Source organism: Cherax quadricarinatus, chromosome 72 (assembly GCF_038502225.1).
Source record: "Cherax quadricarinatus isolate ZL_2023a chromosome 72, ASM3850222v1, whole genome shotgun sequence".
Taxonomy (NCBI): Eukaryota; Metazoa; Arthropoda; class Malacostraca; order Decapoda; family Parastacidae; genus Cherax; species Cherax quadricarinatus.
In genome coordinates, this window is record NC_091363.1 from 11,411,122 (window position 1) to 11,429,159 (window position 18,038).

General features: G+C 42.5%; 1 protein-coding gene across 1 annotated transcript in view; it reads left to right on the forward strand.

Annotated features, from left to right (window-relative positions):
• Positions 1 to 16,171, forward strand: part of rno (PHD finger protein rhinoceros) — a gene marked incomplete at its 5' end in the record, with an annotated part of 156,789 nt that extends 140,618 nt beyond the window's left edge. The window contains 2 exon segments of the mRNA XM_070100420.1: positions 6,477 to 6,599; positions 6,859 to 16,171. Of these exon segments, the coding sequence (XP_069956521.1) occupies positions 6,477 to 6,599; positions 6,859 to 15,147 (8,412 nt within the window). The 3' untranslated portion in view covers positions 15,148 to 16,171.
• Positions 16,172 to 18,038: the final 1,867 nt, after the last annotated feature.

Below are 18,038 nucleotides of genomic sequence, written 5' to 3' on the forward strand. Positions count from 1 at the left end.
TCTATATCTCTCTCCTTCTCGGGCATTATCTATTCCGGATTTTGCCTTCCTTGTTTCGTCATTACCGCCACCGATTCTGTTACTTGGTGATTTTAATGCCCACCATTTCCTCTGGGGAGGGTCTCACTGTGATTCCCGTGGAATTCAGTTAGAGGCTTTTCTTGCCACCCACCCCGTCCATGTTTTAAATACAGGTACTCACACCCATTTTGATCCTCGGACTCATACTCTCTCTTGCATCGATCTCTCAGTTTGCTCTTCCTCCGCCGCATTAGACTTTACTTGGTCTGTTCTCCCGGACTTACATGACAGTGATCATTTCCCAATCATTCTTTCTTCCCCTTCATATTCGCCACCTCTTCGCACCCCACGCTGGCAATTTAATCGGGCAAATTGGAACCTTTACTCACACCTGACTGTTTTTAAAGAGGTTCCTTCTTCGTCCTCCATCGATGAGCTTTTACACCTCTTCTCGTCCTCCGTTTTCACCGCAGCTTCTCATTCTATACCCCAAACTTCGGGCAGGCATTCTCAGAAATGCGTGCCTTGGTGGTCTCCTGCTTGTGCTCGTGCAGTACGTTTGAAACGCGCTGCATGGGGCAGGTACCGGTACAATAGAACCACAGAGCGACTCCTTGATTTTAAACAGAAGCGTGCGATCGCTCGCCGTGTCATCCGTGACGCTAAACGCACTTGCTGGCGAGATTATGTCTCCACCATCACCTCTGCTTCCTCTATGAGTGCAGTCTGGAAAAAAGTACGAAAACTGAGTGGTAAATATTCTCCTGACCCGGCTCCTGTTCTGCGAGTTGCCGGTGTTGATATAGCAAACCCACTAGATGTTGCCAATGAAATTGGCAATCATCTGGTCCGTATTTCTCAGGGACTCCATCTATGCCCCTCATTTCTTTCCTCAAAGTCTGCCAGAGAGTTAGCACCCTTGGACTTTTCTTCTCTCAGAGAAGAACAGTATAATGTGCCTTTTACACTTCAAGAACTGGAGGCAACACTCTCAGCTTGTCGATCATCGGCAGCTGGGCCCGACGACATTCATATTCGTATGCTACAACATTTACATCAGTCAGCCCTTGCAGTCCTATTACGCCTTTACAATCTTATTTGGTCACAAGGAGTTCTTCCACAGCTGTGGAAATCCGCCATTGTTCTCCCTTTCCGCAAACCAGGCACTACGGGACATGAAACCTCCCACTATCGTCCCATTGCTCTTACCAGTGCAGTTTGCAAAGTAATGGAACGTCTAGTAAATAGACGTTTAGTGTGGTATTTAGAGACACACAACAGTCTCTCCACTCATCAATATGGCTTTCGTAAGGGACGTTCTACCATAGACCCCTTACTGCGCTTGGATACGTATGTTCGTAATGCCTTTGCGAATAACCACTCAGTTATTGCCATATTTTTTGACCTTGAGAAGGCATATGACACAACTTGGAGGTATAATATTTTAGCCCAAGTCCACTCCTTAGGCCTTCGAGGCAATCTACCATCCTTCCTTAAGAACTTCTTAACTGACAGGCATTTCCGTGTTCGGGTTAATAATGTGCTCTCCCCGGACTTTGTCCAAGCTGAAGGTGTCCCCCAGGGATGTGTTCTGAGCACAACACTTTTTCTCCTTGCTATTAATGATTTGGCCTCTAGTCTTCCATCAAATATTTGGTCATCACTCTATGTTGATGACTTCGCTATTGCCTGTGCAGGCGCTGACTGTCACCTCCTTACAGTTTCTCTCCAGCATGCAGTCGACCGTGTTTCCAATTGGGCCACCACACATGGGTTTAAATTTTCCAGCACTAAAACCCACCAAATCACTTTCACTAGACGCTCTGTCATCTCTGATCATCCTTTGTACCTCTATGGCTCACGTATCCCTGAACGTGATACAGTCAAGTTTCTGGGCCTCCTCTTTGATCGTAGGTTATCCTGGAAACCTCACATTACCTCTCTGAAGGCAACTTGTCACAGCCGGCTGAACCTTCTTAAAACCCTTGCTCATCTTTCGTGGGGAGCTGATCGTCGAACCCTCCTTCACCTACATTCCACCCTTATTTTATCGAAACTTGATTATGGTGACCAGATCTATTCAGCGGCATCTCCTGCTACTCTCTCTAGCCTTAACCCCATTCATCACCAAGGATTACGTTTATGCCTTGGTGCTTTTCGCTCTTCCCCTGTCGAAAGCCTCTATGCAGAAGCGAACGTTCCATCCTTATCCGATCGCCGTGATGCCCATTGCCTGCGCTACTATGTACGCTCTCATGATCTCCGCAATCCTTCCATTTATAGAATGGTCACTGATATTAGTAGACATTCTTTATTTGTTCGCCGCCCCTGCTTACTCCGTCCCTTCTCTCTTCGCCTTCATTCGCTCTTGTCTTCTCTTCAACTACCACCTTTCTATGTACATGTAGCATCTCACTTTTCCCTACCCCCCTGGGAAGTTCCAGCTGTTCGAGTCTGTTCTTTCTCCCTCCCTTGCTCGAAAGCCCAACTGTCTACGGTCGCTTCCCGCTCTCTTTTTCTTGACCACTTTCACTCTCATTCTCATGCCATTGCTGTGTACACAGATGGCTCTAAGTCTTCTGACGGCGTAGGATTCGCAGCAGTGTTTCCGGACAGCGTCGTACAAGGGCATTTACTATCTTCAGCTAGTATTTTTACTGCTGAATTATATGCCATCCTTACAGCACTTATCCGTATTGCATCTATGCCTGTGTCATCATTTGTGGTTGTCTCAGACTCCCTTAGTGCTTTACAGGCTATACAAAAATTTGATACACCTCACCCCTTAGTCCTCCGTATCCAACTTTGGCTACGCCGCATCTTTACTAAGCATAAAGATATTGTTTTTTGTTGGGTCCCTGGTCATGTTGACGTACAGGGCAATGAACAGGCAGACACTGCTGCGCGGTCAGCAGTACATGACCTACCAGTTTCTTATAGAGGTATTCCATGTACGGACTATTTTGCTGTAATATCTTCCCACCTTCACACCCGTTGGCAACAACGTTGGTCTACTATGCTCGGCAACAAACTTCAGTCTATTAAACCGAGTATAGGTTACTGGCCGTCTTCTTATCACCAGTGTCGAGGTTGGGAGACTACTCTCTCCCGTCTTCGCATTGGCCATACTCGTCTTACTCATGGATATCTCATGGAGAGGCGTCTTGCTCCTCTCTGTGAGAATTGCCAAGCTCCATTATCAGTCAGCCACATTCTGTTGGACTGCCCACTTTATCAACGAGCACGCAGAATTTACCTCTGTCGTCGTCTTCGCCCCGCTGCTCTCTCTTTACCTTCCCTTCTCGCTGATGGACCCACCTTTCATCCGGACTCTCTCATTGACTTTTTGACAACGACTGACTTACTTCACAAATTCTGATACTTTCAGCCCTTTCTACTTGTATCTCTTGCTACCCTCTACCCCCGTACTATCCCCTGCCCCGCTGTTTTCTGTAACCTGCTGATCATCCCCCCTCCCTTCTGCCATCCAATTCCCTTGCTTCCTTCCCTACCCTGCAGCGCTGTATAGCCCTTGTGGCTTAGCGCTTCTTTTTGATTATAATAATTTGGGTCACCTTACCTCAGTGGGAGATGGCTGACATGTTGAAAAAAAAATAGTACAATATTCTGCTTTGGCTTCCAGTAATAATATTTGATTGAATTATTGTATTATCTAATATAGGAAAATTGAGATCCGAGTGAGATGAAAAGTGTAGGCCCATCAAGGTGTGTAATATATAGGTAGGGTAATTTATTCTTATACAGTGCAGAAGTCTCTTGTAAATTTCCATAGAATTTCTCTCAGCTGGTAGATGTTGTTTAATTTTAATCTTGAGAAGACTGTAAGGTAATCTTTAAAGCATTAACAATTATTTGTTTCGATTATATCTTTAAATTGTAAATGAAATAGAGCAGTGAATGCAACTTTTGATTAGAAATAAAAATCATTTTTTCAGTCAGCATAAGGCTTTTCTGTGTGTACACTGCTATTGAGAGCGAATTTTTTCATCCTTCTGAATTAAAATATGATTTAACTGTTTTCCAATCCATTGTACCCAAGTGAACTTAATGTGATTGTATCTCTTATTTAGTGAAAAATTTTTTCTTATATTCATAAAGGCACCTCAACATTGATAACTGAACAAGTAAAGCAATTTCTGGATGATAATATGTGGGTTTGCCTCACTTTATGCAGATTCAATATATGTTCTTTTGCTATTATGGGATGCCCTATTTCTATTGGTAATTCTGTATTTGCTGTATATGATTGGTGCAGCTTGCGGAATGTTGAAAATTCGTCATACCATGTGCAGAATTTAGTGTTTATGACCCAGATGGGGATGATGTAGTCAGAGGTGTAATCTGCTTGTGATGGCAGCACACTTCTGGAAAGACAGCTATTGGGTGTTTTCTTTTTTTTTTTGATCACCTGCCCTGATGGAAAAGGCTGTTCAGTTTAAAAGAAATATTGCATTAGGTGATGGGTAGTAGCACTAAATTCTTAGGGGTCATACAGAACCTAGAAGCATGGGAGGCAGTTAATAATGATCCAGAGAAGGGAAGCTGAGTACAGCTGTTTTGGGACTTGAATGTACAGTGGACCCCCGGTTATCGGCTGTAATCCGTTCCTGAAGGTTGGCTGATAACCGAATTAATATTTCCCATAAGAATTAATGGAAAGAAAATTAATTCGTTCCAAACAAAAATATTCACAAAAAAAAAAATAATTTTTTTTTACAATTATGTAAGTATTATATACCTTTATTGAAGGCTAATGCTGGCTTCTGGAAGATAGGGAGGAGGAAAGAGGGAGTAGTTAGTGTTTGAAAGGGGAAAAACCCCTCCATGAAGACTTTAGGTAGCAATGCCTTCTCTGGGGTTACTTCCCTGCTTTGCCTTTTAATGCCACTAGGACCAGCTTGAGAGTCACTGGACCCCTGTCTCACAAAATAACTGTCCAGAGTGCTCTGTTTCTGGCATCTCTCTAAGATTTCCCTGAAGTGGGACAGGGTTTTGTCACTAAACATGTTGCAGATATGGTTGTTTCAGCTTTGTCAGGGTGGTGTTTCTTTACAAAAGCTGCACATTTGTCAGAACTTGCAGCCTCATCATGCCTTACAACACTGTGTATGCCACTATGCTTCTTAAATCTATCAAACCATCCTTTACTGGCCCTAAATTCACAAACTGCAATACTTGTTCCAGGCATTTTCTTTGCAAGATCCTCATGCAACTGCTTTGCCTTCTCACAAATGATCGACTCCACTACACTGTCTCCCACTAATTCTTTTTCCTTAATCCACAATAATAATAACTTTTCCATCTCTTCCATTATCAGTGTCCTTTGTTTAGTTAGAAAAGCTACTCCTTTTGCAACATTAGCATCTTTGATTTGTTCTTTCTTTGCCAGGATGGATGTAATTGTTGATTTATTCTTGCTGTACATCCTGGCAAGTTCCACCACCTTCATACCACTCTCAAACTTTTCTATCACTTCGTGCTTAAATTCCATGATGTTTTTCACTTTCTTTACCGCAGGACTTTACTAGGAACTTTCTTTGGAGCCATGGTTACTTATTTCACAGTTGCACTGCAAGAAAAACCACTAAAAACAATGGTAACCAAGCGAAATGTTTGGATATATGAGCAGAAGCTTCCTCAGCCACCGAGAGACAAAGCCAAACTGAAGTGCAAGCTGCCCCAGCCGGCAGATGGATGCGTCCAAAACGGCCGATAACCGAGCAAACGGCCATTAACCGAGCGCCGAAAACCCTGCCAATAACTGAGTTGGCCGATAACCGGGGGTCCACTGTATCTACAACATAAAACAACTGACATCTGTATATACATATTAAGTGATTTACCAAAATAATATATTACATTGGAAATACATTGTTGATCATATTTTTCCATTATACAGTAGTCTTCAGAGTGAGAAAAAATTAAACACTAGGCATTCTTTCTGGTGCAGATACTTCATTTTTTTTAATTCTCCATATTTCAGTACATGCTGTTAGTTTACCTTCAACACCCTAGAAACTGGTGAAGGGCTCTTAATCCAAGGAATTAAAGCTATTCTTCCCTTTACTAAAACTTGATTATCACTCCCATATCCTAGGCACTATAGGGCCTAGAAGCTATTGAAAGGCTCTTAATCCAAGGGATTAGAACTATTCCTTAACCTTTAAACTGTCCAAACGTAGATCTACGTTCGCTCGCATAGTGCCCCGAATGTAAATCTACATTCGATTTTACATGCTTTCTTAGATAAAAAAAAAACATAGATCTACATTCGGACAGTTTAAGGGTTTAATCGAACCTGATTACCCCCACCTCCTAGCCACTGTATAGCCTTTATGAGTTTTGCACTTCCCATAATTTTAATTAAATTTTCAATTGTTGTTAAAAGTGGAGGAGCCTAACAAATAAACATTTCCAATTCTGTATACTTGCAGTCGAGTTTCAACAAGCCTCTGTTGACACCACGTAGTGAAGAGATCGATCTTCTGTCTCACCAGCAAGAGCATGACATTGAACGCATGAAGATGTTTGTGCAGTTGCGCCAGTACCTGGAGAGGGTATGCATTTCCTGAAGAATTTTTTTTTTTTTTTAACCCCGCTCACTGTAGATTTGTTCAGTTACTGTAGACTTAAATATTTGTATAAGCACCTAAATCTAAACCCTTAGAATATATAGATAAGCGTTGGAAAAGAATATTCTAATATACAAATGATAAAATTAGAGAATTAATAAAAATAAAGATGCAGATAATAAGTTGATATTAAAATATACCAGCTATACAGTAAAAATATTTTTCTAATTATTTTTTCTTTCAGGTTCGAAATCTGTGTTACATGGTGAATCGTCGAGAAAGATTGTCAAGATCATTCATCAAAATCCGTGAGCAGACGTTCTCCAAACAAGTGTCCCTCCTAAGTAGTAATAATATGACCTTAACGCCTCAGGAAATAGAAGCAGTGATGCAAGCCAATCATGGCCACTCTGTGTATGATCAGCTGTATTCTCACCACACAGCCCCAAAACACACCCAGAAGCAGTTTGAGAAGATTGTTGCATGCATTGCTGGCACTCTAATTGAGAAGGTCAAGAGCAAAAAGCCTCCTCGAAAGAAAGATGTCAATGGTCTTATCAGACCTAAGAAGGAAAAATCAGATAATCCATATAAAAAGTTGTATGTTAATGGTGCTGAACAGCGTCGTTCTCGTTCTAGTTCTCTTTGTAGTACTAGTGACACGGATTCTTCTCTGGCATCACCCAAGTGGATCCTCTCTCCCAAGGGTAATCCTCATTCTTCTGTTTACACCAGCAGCGAAGAGGAAATGAATAAGGAGAATCACTCCATCAAGCTAGAGTCAGTATCAAGTAAGAGCAAGCTTTCATTCTTAGAGAGCAGCGAAAAGGAGAAACCTGTGATGGAAAGTGGGTGTGTGTCATCTAGAGGAAGAGTTGGAAGAAGAAGAAGAGGGAATGGCCGAGCTAATGCCATTAAAAGTAAATCCTTCAGGGAGCGCACCGCTGCATCCAGTGATGACAAAGATACTAAAGATTTTGATGCCCTAATATCAGAAAAAAACATAAAAAGTGAAACAAATGCATCATCCTCTAAAACAATTAGGGAGCATCCTTCTGTAGAAACTTCTGAGGATGAGATAGAAACTGTGAGTAAACCGAAACCACAACCTGGTAAAAGAAGAAATAAGAAAAAAGCACCTCCCAAGGTTGATGTTAGTGTGAGCAGTGAGGATGAGCCTTCAGTTACAGTTACTCCTTGTAAAGAGAAAAAATCCAATCGCAAAGGGAAGTGGGGAAAAAGTGCGGTGGGAATCGAGTCGACAAGTGCGAGTTCTCCGGTTTGTGAGCCTCCTAAGTTGGAGTTAAGTGATGATGATGAGTTGGGTCCTCCTACATACAAACTGTCCAGTGATGAGGACAACAGTGAAAAGAGTAATGATCCAACAGCTGTTATTGCTGATGTTTTTGGTGTTAGTGACCGGACAGACAGTAGTTCTGATAATGGTCGCAATAAGGCTTTAAGTAAAGGACCAAAGAAACGTGATAAGAAAAGTGAAACTATTTTTAGTGAAAGTGATGTGAATAGTGATGATGAAAATAAGGAAAGTACCATAGATTCTCAAAATCATGCAACATTGAAAACTAAGGCAGCTAAGAAAGAGTTTACTCCAAAGATTGAAGCAAAGGCTGAGAGAATGAACAAAAAGAAAAGTGATAAGGGTGGCAGAACAGTGAAGAAAATTGCTAGTGTAGAAAAGAGTAAAAGTGAACCAAAACCAGCTGATGAAGCCGATGCGGAGCTCGCCAGCACAAAGGGAAGCGAAGTGGAAGCTACACCTGGACATCTATTTGTACCACAAAGAAAAGCAGCAAAGAAGGCATCAGAGCTCATCACTAGTCAGAACACGACAAGTACATCTGCCACCCCTGCTGTGGCTGTGGTTGCACCCACACCTGCAGAAACCACAGTAGCTGAAGCAAAGAAGGTTGGTGCAAAACAAGTTAAAGAGGTGAAAGAAGAAGCTGAAGATCCTGAGATCATTGAAGAGAGAAAGGTGGCTGAGGAAAAGAAAGTAACACCAACTAAAGGAAGAAAAGGAAAAGTTACTAAGGATAAAAATGATAGAACAGTTGATGAAGTTAAAACTGAGGCAGGTGAAGCTCCTAAAAAGACCCTATTTGAGCCTCCAGAAATTTTACCATATGTGCCGATGCGGCAGGCAGCTAAGAAAGCTGCAGAGAACCTCAAAGTTGGCAACAGTAAAGGTACTGCAGTCAGTACTTGTGCTGAAGAACCGGAGGTGGTACCTGCTCCTGTCATACCGCCAGCAAAAACAAAAAGAATCTCACGCCAAGAAAGTAAATTAAGTGTACGATCAAAATCAAAGTCACCTCGGGCAGCAAAACACCTTTCACCTGCTAATGTTACGGACTCAGAATCAGAAAGTGAACCAGAGAGCTCATCAACAACAAAGAAAGTACCAAAAGATCAGAAGGATGTACAAAAGCCATCGAAGTCCATATTTTCAGATAGTGAAGAGGAATCAGTGGCTTTAATCAGAAAAGAGAAGCTCGTGAAGGAGAAGCCAGACCCAGTACCCGAGGCTCCGAAAGAAACTTCAAATGCTGAGCCGTTTTTTCGTGGGGATGTATTTGTCCGAGAATATCAGAGCTCATCAGATGAGAATGAAGGTGAAAGACCCTCCACTCCAGGAAAGAAAGCACATCTCTCTCCAACCCTTAAATTGGGTGATGAATGCCAAGAGTCCTCAAAAAGTCAGCCCTTTCATGGTTCATCAAATATCTCAGGTGACCTACGGGTCACCTCTGACAGTGATGAGAGAGAGGATGAAAACCAGGAACCGGCAGTTGGAACCCTTAGGAAGGCCCCTGATAAGAAGCTTAAAACTTCCGAAGGGCGGCCTGAACATGGGTTTCAGCCGCCGATTACTGAGAGAAGTGAATCCCGAGTGTCCATCGAGACAGAAGATGACAGTGCCAAACCAGCTGTCAGAAGAGAGACTGGACTGGAGCCAAGATTGCGTCAAAGTGGGGCTCAGTGCAGACCGAGAACTCCTTCTGGTGATGTCCCCATGCAAGACATCAGAAGTAACTCTCATGCACCACTCGGAGGACCAAGAAGAGGAAGAGAGAGAGAACCGCCTTCACTCCCCCACAGCCTTGGTGCCAGTCCCAGCAAACCCTCTGGAAAGCGAGAGGTACAGCCTGAGGAATCACTCAAATCCGGCAAGAAGGTCACAGAGGGAGGCATTGAAGAGAAGTCAACCTCAACCAAAGTCATCACCGCCTCCGAAAAGAAAGAAACAGTGAAAGAGATAGAGGCAGTATGGGAAAAGAAAGAGCTATTAAGAGAAAAGAAAGAATCTCTAAGAGAAGAAGAAGTGCCTAAAGACAAAGGTTCCCCTTCAAGAGAAACAGAAGTTGTACATAAAAATAAGGATGTAATAGAAAGAGAAAATGAAGTGGCACCAGTTTTAAAGCCCACAACACTAAGAGAAATTGATTCTTCAGAAAGTAATGATATCATAATTGAAAAAGAAGTACAAAGGGAAAGGGGTATACATTCTAGAGAAAAAATCCTTTCACCTAGGGAAAAGGTATTGGCCTCAAAGGAGAGAGTTTTGACTAGAGAAAAGGTCTTACCTGCAAGGGAAAAGGTCTTACCCACAAGAGAAAAAGTCTTATCTTCAAGAGAAAAAATCTTACCCTCAAGAGAAAAGATTTTGCCTTCTAGAGAAAAGTCTTTACCACCCAAAGAGCTGTTACCTCCCAAAGAAAAAGTTTTACCATCAAGAGAGAAAGTCTTGCCACCTAGAGAAAATGTTTTATTATTAAGAGATACAAAAGATGTCTCAAGAGACAAGGTCTTACACAAGGATAAAGAAACATTACCAACAGAAAGAAGGGAAATTATAAGAGAAAAAGAGTTGCCAAAGGAAAAAGAGGTCATGAGAGTTCTGGATATTTCAGAAGATTCATTAGAGTCCCAGAGAGAGCAGTCGCATCCATTGATACAAAAACTAGATACTGTTATCGAGAGTGAGCAAACAACAGAAAAAGATAACATAGACAAAGTGGAAGAAATTATCCCCCAAAAAGTGGAAGTAGTCAAAGAATCAGAACCACTAAGAATAGAATCCAAAAATGAAGAGTTTTCAGTAAGAGAGGAGGAGCCAGTGAGAACTGTTGCACAGGCACCAGCTGAACCAGAGGTTCCTGTTAGAGAAAAGGATTCTGCCATAGAACAGTTAAACATTCCTGTAGCTGCAGAACAACAGAAGAAACCTGGTGTGTTTGGATATGTTGATGAGGAAGTGAAAGTTGAAAGATTAGCAGATATTGTTGAAACGTCTGATACAGAGCCTGAAAATAAAAGAGTTCGCATTGGTGACAGTGATGAAGACACTGTTCTTGTGACTGTAGAAAAGAGAGTAGAACAGCCCAAGGACAGTGGATATAAGAGTGCAATAACTACACCTGAACCTTTAGATAGAGTTCAACCTGTTTGTAGTGAAGTGGTGAATGTAAATAGTGTAAATAATTTTATGCCAGAAGAATCATGTTTAGAAACAATTGATGCAAATAACAAAACCCCGGTGGTTGTACCAAGTCCAGTGGAGTTCAAACAATCTGTTAATAAATTTGTATCTCCAGCCAGAAGAAAGAACTTGGAAGATGTCATAGGGGAAATGAAAAGACAAGCTGAAGCACAACCAGAGCCCAGTAATTCTGTGCCCTCTTCTGAAGGTCAGAATGAGCTCAGTGCTTCTCCACCACACAGTCAGCCTAATTCATCTAGTTTTTCTGTTCCTCCACCAGAATCTTCTGTTCCTTCTTCTCAGGCATCTTCTGTAGAAACCTTAACTCCTAAAAGTTCAACTTCTCCAGCTGCTAATTTTGTAGAACAGTGGAGAGGTCAGTGGGTGAAAAGTCCTCCTCCACCAGACCACAAAGGGGATCCTAGCAGTGGCTCTCACCTTCCCCCTCACTTGCCAATGCCAAGCCTTGATCTTGGCCTCACACCATCTATGTCAATGCTAGAATTACAACGAGCTCTTTACCCAGATACCCAGCATCAGCTATTTAACCCTTATGACATTTTAAATGCTCGTTCCATGCTGCAGTCAGAAGCCATTCTTTCTTCCCGGTTACGTCAGATGGTAGAGGCTGGCATTCCTCCACAGTTATTTAATCCAACTTTATATTTACGGCAACACAGTGCTTCAGAAATTGCAGCTCTAAGCCAGCAGCAGTATGCACAGCCCTCTCGAGAAAATCAGATTCCAGATAAACCTAATGTATGTTCTGCTCAGGAATTGGCCAGATTACCCAATCTCGATAACCGGCCACCAACTCCAGAAATTCTTCCAACTAACAATAAGACGAATAACTTGCAAGCAGCCTCGGGTAACAAGGTTGGGAAACCTTTAACTTCTCCAGGATTATCTTGCATAATGGCTGCTCCACCACTACCATCTCCACCAACTACTGGGAATAAAGTTGTCCCAGGTCTTACCTCACCCACCACCAGTAGAGGGCAGCAGCTAACAGCAGCCAGAGAAGAGCCCCCATCTCCAGTATTACCACACAACAAATCTGCACAACCACAACTTTCTCCGTCGAGTATATATAACAAAAGCGACACTACTGTTTCATTGGCATCACAGCCACAACAGACAAGTGTACCCCTACCAGAGATATCTCCTGCCGATCATTCAGTATTAATGTTGAGAGCAAACAGAGTGCCAGTAGAGTCACAAGTCTCTCCCCAGTCCAGTAAAGCCTCTCAGGTGGCTGTGTCAGCTAGTGTATCATCTGGCGACATTGTCAGTGGAGGCAATAAGTGCCCCAGACCGCTGGTGTCTCCTAATGCAAACTCTGTTCTCACAACAAAGAAGAATGTGGTGCCACCTGTATCAAATTCTGTAATGACTATAGCGAAGTCAGCCACAACTACAACTAGTCTAAGCTTATTAAACAAATCTCCTCTCCCAGTGGTGATGAGTCCCACCAGTCAAAGGGACCCATCACCTCCGCATACAATCGTAGAAGTACCTGATTCAAAAATTGAAACCATTACCGTGGATGATAGTGTTATTCATCAGAAAGAAGAGCCTACTCAGAAACGTGTACCAATTTATATGCAAGAGCCAAAACCCCAGAAAATTTTGGAGAAAAAATCTAGATCTCGAAAATTGTCTCCACGGTGGAACAAGGAGAGTCCAAAAACCAGAGAAAAGAAATCAACCAAGCTCAACAGAGCATCCTACAATAAAGGCCGTGGTAGGAATGCAGGTAAAGGAAAAGGAAGAGGCCACAGTCCAAGGTTCAATCCTATTTCTGTTCCTAAAGAGCTTGTGGGAACAGTGTATGACTTTGATATAGACAACGAATTTGATGATGATGGTCCAGCCAACAACACCTTGGATGACCTTCGAAAATCTCGTGAGAAGCGTCAGTCTGTGGACACCACCCCACAACAGCAGTCTTCTACACCAACAAGCATTGTTGAGCACAAGGAACAATCTCCCAAAAAATCCAGTAAAAAGTCTAAATCATCATATAAGGATAAGGGGGCTGTTAAATTAAACAGTGATGATGACAAAGTTGCCAAAATACTTGAAGATTATAGAAATATGCAGAACTCTCAATTACGAAGAAGTGTCCACTCTCCCACACCACCCCAAGGAGAAACGATACCAGATGGGCCACCAAAAACACCAGATAGATTAGAGAATTTACCACAGTTTTGTGCTGAATATACAGCAAACACTGAAACGAAAATCACAATATCAAATATTAGTGAAGCAAGAGAATCTATTCAGAGTTCAGATCTGACAGTCATTCAAAAGGCTGCTGGAGATCACAGTAAAGTGTCCCTTACTGTTCCTACTTCACAAATTGGTATAGATGAGAGAACCAATCAACTGAAGCTCAAGATTAAAGGTCCCTATGCTAACTCATACTCAAATAGTAACACAGCAGCTCCACCACAGGAGGTTGTTGGTGCCCCAACACCAACCTCTACAACCTCAACCTTGCGGCGAATGAGGAAGAAGGAGCTTATCCGGCAGTATTGCTATCAAGATCAAATGCCAGCAGAGCCACCAGACTCTGGGCCTATAAACAGTACTCCAAACCCACCACCACATGTAAGAACTGGAATAACTATTCCCAAAGCTGTAGCTTCCATGACATCTATACCAACACGAGAAGATTACAAGATGTACACTCAAGATGACCCGCCTAGTACTGCAGCAGGGGGAGGTAGACGGAAAAGACCGCCCAGAGAACTTAGACATTTAAATGTGTGGGCCATAAGGGAAGAATCAGGTAAACGTAACTCAGAAACAACAGAAGTTGGAGACACCAGCAGAAAGAGACCAAGAGGTGCCAAAGAGTCCAAAAATCTGGAGGAGAAAGATGTGTCTAGTGCCAAACCTCCACCGAAGTTAAGAATAAGTTTAGGCAAGAAAGGCAGTGAGGTCACTACAGTTACTTCTGATACTAAAGAACTGGCTGGGAAACAGCGGCCACCTAAGAAACGACTTGCTGAAGAAAACCCTATGGTTAAAATTAAGAGTGATAACATGAAATTTCGTGAACAAATTATGGCTGACTTCGATAAACCAGTTAAGAAGGGTGGGCTGAAGAGCTCAGACAGAGAAAAAAGGGCAAAAAAGCGCAAGGTTTATTCTGGGGAAATTGGTCACAGTACTTGCGCAGAGAGTAAGGAACTTGACTCTTCTGAAAAGCATGACATTAAAGTTATAACTGGGGATAGCACAAATGCTCCAAAATTAGTGATAAGATTTGGGAAAGGTAAAAGTGTTAACTCGAGTAGTGTTAAAAGTGCTAGGAGTGAAACAAATGATTCGGGGAGTTATAAAGACGAGAGGTCAGAGCCAGATACTGTTATGCCTCTCTCCTTGAAAATTCGGCTTTCTGTGCCAAAGCCAGATTCTGATTCAAATAAAGAAGAATCTTGTGTTCCTAAAGTGCCCCTCAAACTAAAGTTATCTAGACGCTCGGATGGCTATGTTGCTTCAAATACCCCCAGAAAGCCTGTGCCTGAAGTGCAGGACCAGGGGCCAGGTCCTCCTCCTCCTAAACCTCCTGACCCTTTCCCAGAGCCCCAATCAGAAAAAAATATACCTAACACCACCCCTCCGTCACCACCACCACCAATCAATCCTTTAATAGCAAGTGGGTCTCAGGCAGAGTCTCGTTTGTCACAGCAAGAAAACCCTAAACCGCTTATTCCGCCGTCGTACGATATATACCCTCATCAGGGGGACACACCTACCTGTAACGCACCAGAACAACTAAATATGGGCCCATTAGATTATGTACTTGGGGGTCTGGGTCCACCACCAAGATCTGATGCACCCGAAGAAATTTTTCAAAGATTAGAGGCTCAAATAGCAGCTGCAAGCAGAAGTATTCCAGAAAGTGGGGTCCAGGTTGACACCTTGGGGTCTCCTCGGCAGCAATCTGGACCACCTTTACCAGACGTCCCCTCAATACATCACACGTTATACCCGTACAAGGAAGGCTCTGACTGCAGATGATAATTGCTTCTCTTTCATAGTAATAACTTTAATATTTACAATAATGTAACAAACTACCATAATTATGTACAAATGTAGATACCGTTGGTGTTGCTCACTCGATGCACTATGTTAGTTACGCAAGGATTTAATCACTTGCATCTCATGGGCTGATTGCAGCCACAATTTTTTTTTTTTTTTTTTTTTTTTTTATTAATGTAATGTTCTGCACTGTCATTGGTTAGGGAAAAATACTCGCTCCCCAGAAGGGATTCTACAAGGGTACAGCTACACTGTTGGCAATGATTGTTAATGTGATGGGTGAGTCAGGAGGGAGCACCTCTGGTCTTCCCTCCCCCTAAAGCCATGTTAAAATAATTGTTCACATTGCAGGTCCCACAAGGCCCCTGCTACCAGATGTGGTTCCCTTGGCTCACCTCCACCCTCAGTAGGCTACTTTAGCCTAATGTCTTGTTTCCTTGCCTGTTTTTACTGTCACTTTTGTATGGACTGGGAGGGTGGTTGTTGTTGAGCATAGCAGTGTAGTGGGCACGGCGCCCCTGACCCCTGGCCGGACCCCTGGACCCCTGACCATGGGGCCCTGGGCGCCGGACCCGTTGTCCCGGGGAGGACTTGTGTTCCCATATTTTGATATCTTTTTTACCATTGTAAATAGAAAGAATGTACAAATTACTGTATTTGCTTTTTGTAATTTTATTACTTTTGTACAGTTTTTAGTTCTGATTGCTCATCAGACATAACTTATGTTTTATCAAAAGTTGGAATTATTTATTTTTTGACTTCTCTAAGTGTCACAAATTTCCATGCCATTACTGTCATTTAATATATAAATTTCTTAGCTTTTTAATTCTTCACTTTGTTGTAAGGACAAGTTGTTTCTGTGAAGACTGAGTTGTTTATCTACTAGAAGGCAGAAGATTGTAATATATTTCTTGATTCCTCAACAGAGAAATAGTCTTGTAAATCTTAGTGTCATGTGATACATTAATATTATTGAAATATAAATTTTTTATGTTATATAGTAGGCCTTTGTAATTACTCTACCTAGTACACACATTCACAAAATACAAGGAACTGAACAGAAATATGAAAATTATTTTACAGTATTAGCATAGAGTATTTGAGGTTCTGTACCATACAAGAAGGTAGTGACTGCACTGCCATTCTGAATGTGAAATGGAAATCTTAAGTTTTGCAATCTGACAGAACTGCTGATCTTTATTCTGTTTCTTAAACATATAGGATGATGGGTAAATTTTACAAACTTTTAATTACATTTAGTAAGTACAAATTACTTTTCTATATATGCTTCCTAATAGTTTTTATTACAATATTTACTTTCCAACTTAGGCCTGGTAGTCTAGGCCGTAGAATCGTTAACAAAATAGCAGCTGGTCAGTAAAGAGTAAATGTGAAAATTATGTAATGTACACTAAATGCAGTAGAAAATACTGCTGATTGTATGGAAAGAAATCATAAGCTAGTAATATAGAAAAAAATGCACCTGGTGATGAAATTACCAGCAAGTAATTTACAGTTAGAAAAAAGTGATTCTTTTGTGTGAGAGAGATTAGGTGCCTATTGAAGTTTTCAGGGGAGTGTGGGTGAGCTCTATTCCTTGACCTTTCCTCTTTGCTTTGACATGATAGTCATGTCATGTCTACTTTTTGATTACCTTTATTGGGTCTGTTTAAACTCACTGTTCAGTTCATTCTACCTTAATAATAATTAAAGACATATTTCTCTGGAATTTGGTTATGTAATATCTAGCAGTGCACTCCATTCTTGTTTCATCCCTGGATAAGAGCCTATACTTGTCTACCCTACATATTCCTGGTGTATTTTCTCCTTTGTGATCATACTTCCTCAGATTTACCTCGCCCTCAACTTTCAACCTAATTAAGCTTCACTTTGTTTTATTTATTGAGGCATTCCTTACATGTATCCTCTTCAAGGGGGGCTCCTTGGCGTGGTGAAGAGGCTCTTGGTCTGAGGAATTAGCCCTGTCGGTCTTCTTCCTCAGACCGAACCTAATTACCCCCCATTCTCCCCTCCCCTATCCCATCCTCCCCATCCTCCCCTTTTTCCATTCCTCCTCCTCCTCCTCACCCCTCCCTTTTGCCCTTCCTCTTTTTAGCCTTCGTGATTTCTCCCACAGGCGCGCTAGTTCCTAGGTAGGGGAAAGGACACCGGGGTCGATCCCATTCCGTTGAGGTTTCTTGGCGGTGGCGTAGTTTGCCGTGGAATCTGGATTGCCTAGGGATGTCCCGATCCCTCTCCGGTATCCCGGAGTAGCTTTGGGTGTCTTTTGGGCGACGGGTGTATCTCTGGAAGCCACCTTTCGGATTCCGGGGGTGGTGGCTGAAGGAGGTATGCTTTGTGGCGGATATCCGGCCGCCCTCTCTTTTGTCCACCGAGGTAGCTCGGCAGATGTGAGGTTGCTATCCCGGATTGCTGGTTTACTGGCATGAAGGGTAGGGTATGGCACGGGTTCCATGCTGCATCTGCGCTACTAGCGGTGTCGAGTCCTCTTGGGCGCGGAGGGAGATTTCCGGCCCTTTCATTCCTCCTGGGAACTATTCCTCCCCGCTCCCCCCTTTTTTTATTCTTTTTTTTGTTTTTATTTTCTTTTCTTCTTTCTTTTTTTTTCTTAAAAACAAAAAGCAAAGGAGTAACCTAACCATGGCAGCCCTAGTCCATGAAACCACTACCCCCGGGCCCCTTCTTGATACCGCACCCCATTCTGACCCTGCCTTGTGTTTAGACCACTCTTCGGACACTCCTGATGCCCCTGTACCTCTTGCTGGTGCTGTTTCCTCACCCGCTTCAGGTACCGGGGCTTCGACTGACTCCTTCGATTTGTCTGAACTCCGCTCTCCTTTGACTATGCT